General features: G+C 34.3%; 1 protein-coding gene across 1 annotated transcript; it reads left to right on the top strand.

Moving 5' to 3' along the window:
• The first annotated feature begins 290 nt into the window (after positions 1-290).
• LOC135963041 (exportin-1-like) lies at positions 291-2598 on the top strand. The gene is made up of 2 exons (XM_065514820.1): positions 291-566; positions 921-2598. Exon 2 carries the CDS (start codon positions 1069-1071, stop codon positions 2596-2598), a length of 1530 nt encoding a protein of 509 aa, XP_065370892.1. The 5' UTR covers positions 291-566; positions 921-1068.
• The last annotated feature ends 422 nt before the right edge of the window (positions 2599-3020 follow it).

The raw sequence follows: 3020 nt of genomic DNA on the forward strand, positions 1-3020 counted from the left end.
ACCTAGGGTAATTGCTCAGACAATCAGCAGAGCAATCATTGCGCAATTTGCCGTCTACACTCGCAAATTTCATTGACGCAATCAAATTTGACAATTGCAGCAATAAATATTGGTACGTGGAGACATAAGGTTACGTTCGCCTTGTACAAAATGGACAATTTTCGTGTCTGTTCAGTGCTATAAAAATCTTAATTTTCCATCCCTGGTATAAAATTTATAAAGTAGTAGCTAAAATAGAACGTTTTATAGCAACGCTGCTTAGGGACGCTGGTAAAATTAATGAAGAAACACAATTTCACACCACGGCATAGGAAACAATAATTGTAATTGCGAAAAAACAGATTTTTTTGCGATTTCAAGATTTAATTACCAATAAATTAATCAAGTTCTAACGTTATGTTTGTCGTTTTTTAAGTGTATAAAGCATTGACAAATATTTGGTTTAAATTGCGCGAATAATTTTACAGCATTTCGCCTCAAGTGCCGATTTTGTGTTCGGTTTTTCTGTTCGCATATTATATCTTTTCTGAGGCGAATAGAAGAAGCATAAAGCATACAGACTGTAGGTGAGTACATGTCTGGAATAAAATAAAAAATCTATATTTCATTGAGATTAAAAAAGTAAAAAGCTGTTCAAAAAGTAGTGAGTGATTTTTACTCTATATTCTGAATTAAATCGCAATTATATTTAACATCAGTGATGCATTTAACAAAATGAATGAACAAACGTTTTTCTTCGTCAAATATTTGTGTGTACTTGTATTTGTTGTGTGTTAACCCGAAAATGGAGGTTACTGCTGCTGCCGTTAACGTCATTGTGGCGAAATAAAGTAGTATATTTTTATACAACAAAACACTTCACTTAAATGTCTGCCGGTAACAATTAATAAACTATAACTCTGCTTTTTATGCTTTTGTAGGAAAAGGCGCAATATTTTAATTGGAATCTGTTTGCTAAAAAAGATCAGCATCACACCCACGTGCACTTATTTCTGTAAAGAATACCGGGACAAAATTAACGCGGACAGTACAAGACGTCGACGAGAACGTTGCTTTTACTATAAGGCAATGGCGATGCTTTCAACAGATGAAGCCAGTAAATTGCTGGACTTCTCACAAAAGCTTGATATCAATCTTCTCGATCGCATAGTCGAGTGCTTATACACTTCCCAAGGTGAGCAGCTTCGTCTGGCCCAAGATATACTCACCACGCTCAAGGAGCATCCGGATGCATGGACGCGTGTTGATAGTATTTTGGAGTTTTCACAAAATCAACAGACTAAATATTACGCATTACAAATTCTGGAGGAGGTAATCAAAACACGCTGGAAAATTCTGCCTCGTAATCAGTGCGAAGGTATAAAAAAATATGTGGTTGGTCTTATAATCAAAACCTCCTCGGATGCAGCTACTATGGAGGCGAACAAGGTGTATTTGAATAAGTTGAACATAATATTGGTGCAAATATTGAAGCGTGAGTGGCCACGCAACTGGGAAACATTTATTAGCGACATTGTTGGAGCTTCAAAGACAAATGAATCGTTATGCAAGAACAATATGATTATTCTTAAAAATCTAAGTGAAGAAGTTTTCGACTTCTCTCCTGGGCAAATAACACAAACTAAAGCGAAACATTTAAAGGACACTATGTGTTCCGAATTCTCGCAAATTTTTCAGCTATGCTCCTTTGTCCTCGAAAGTTCAATGAATGCCCCTCTTATACAGGTTACTCTCGAAACACTTTTACGTTTTCTCAATTGGATACCTCTCGGATACATTTTCGAGACAACATTAATTGAAACACTAATCTTTAAATTCCTTAGCGTTCCGATGTTTAGAAATGTAACTCTTAAATGTTTATCTGAAATCGCTGGTCTCACCGTTCCGGATTACAACGAAAATTTTGCAAATCTTTTTAAAGATACTATGACACAGCTGGATCAAATGATCAACCAAAATACTAGCATGAATCATATATATGCCAATGGCTGCGACAGCGAACAAGAGTTCGTTCAAAATTTGGCAATGTTCTTATGCACATTTCTTAAAGAACACGGCAAACTAGTTGAAGATGTTAAATATGTCGATTATTTGAACCAAGCATTACTTTACTTGGTAATGATATCTGAAGTTGAAGATGTCGAAGTTTTTAAAATATGCTTAGAGTACTGGAATAGTTTGGTAGAGGACTTGTATACCAGTGAATCTTTTGGAGGTGGCTCGAATGTTCATTTAGGTCAAACCCTGGCCAGACGCAATGCTGCTTTCCCACGACGTCGTTTCTATTCCGAAATATTGTCAAAAGTTCGATATATAATGATATCACGCATGGCTAAACCAGAAGAAGTTCTTGTTGTTGAAAATGAAAATGGAGAAGTCGTTCGTGAATTCATGAAAGACACGAATGCCATTAATTTGTATAAAAATATGCGCGAAGCACTTGTGTTCTTGACCCATTTGGATTATGGTGATACTGAACGAATAATGACAATGAAGCTCTTAAATCAGGTTAATGGTACAGAATTTTCATGGAAAAACTTGAATACGTTGTGCTGGGCTATCGGTTCCATATCAGGTAAATACTGTATGATTTTTTAAAATTAATTTTATTATTTTACATTTTTATTTACATTATATTATTGGCAAAATGCAGTAATAGTAGCAAGGTGCATTTAATAAGGTGTCATAATGTGTATTGCTCGTACCATAGAGAATAGACCAGTGTTGCTATTTTAGAAATGAAGAAAAGCGTCAAGTGTATAGAAAAAACGGGTAAAAAGGGTAAACAAATTACGAAAAATAGGGTAAAAAGCACCAAGAGAAAAAAAAATCAATTTTAACAAAAAATTGGTAAAAAAGGTCAAATATGCACTCAAAACAAGGATAAAAAAGCAAAACACTTTAAATATAAAAGGCTGGTCAAAATTTTAATTAAAATATTTTTTTATCTATATATATAAAAATGGATGTTTGTATGAGGGTATGTATGTATGTATGTATGTATGTATGTATGTATGTAT

Source organism: Calliphora vicina, unplaced genomic scaffold (assembly GCF_958450345.1).
Source record: "Calliphora vicina unplaced genomic scaffold, idCalVici1.1 scaffold_102, whole genome shotgun sequence".
Lineage (NCBI taxonomy): Eukaryota > Metazoa > Arthropoda > Insecta > Diptera > Calliphoridae > Calliphora > Calliphora vicina.

What these genes read in the sequence shown, in the direction of transcription:
- LOC135963041 (XM_065514820.1), top strand. Translation starts at nt 1,069, where the DNA reads ATGGCGATGCTTTCAACAGATGAAGCCAGTAAATTGCTGGACTTCTCA.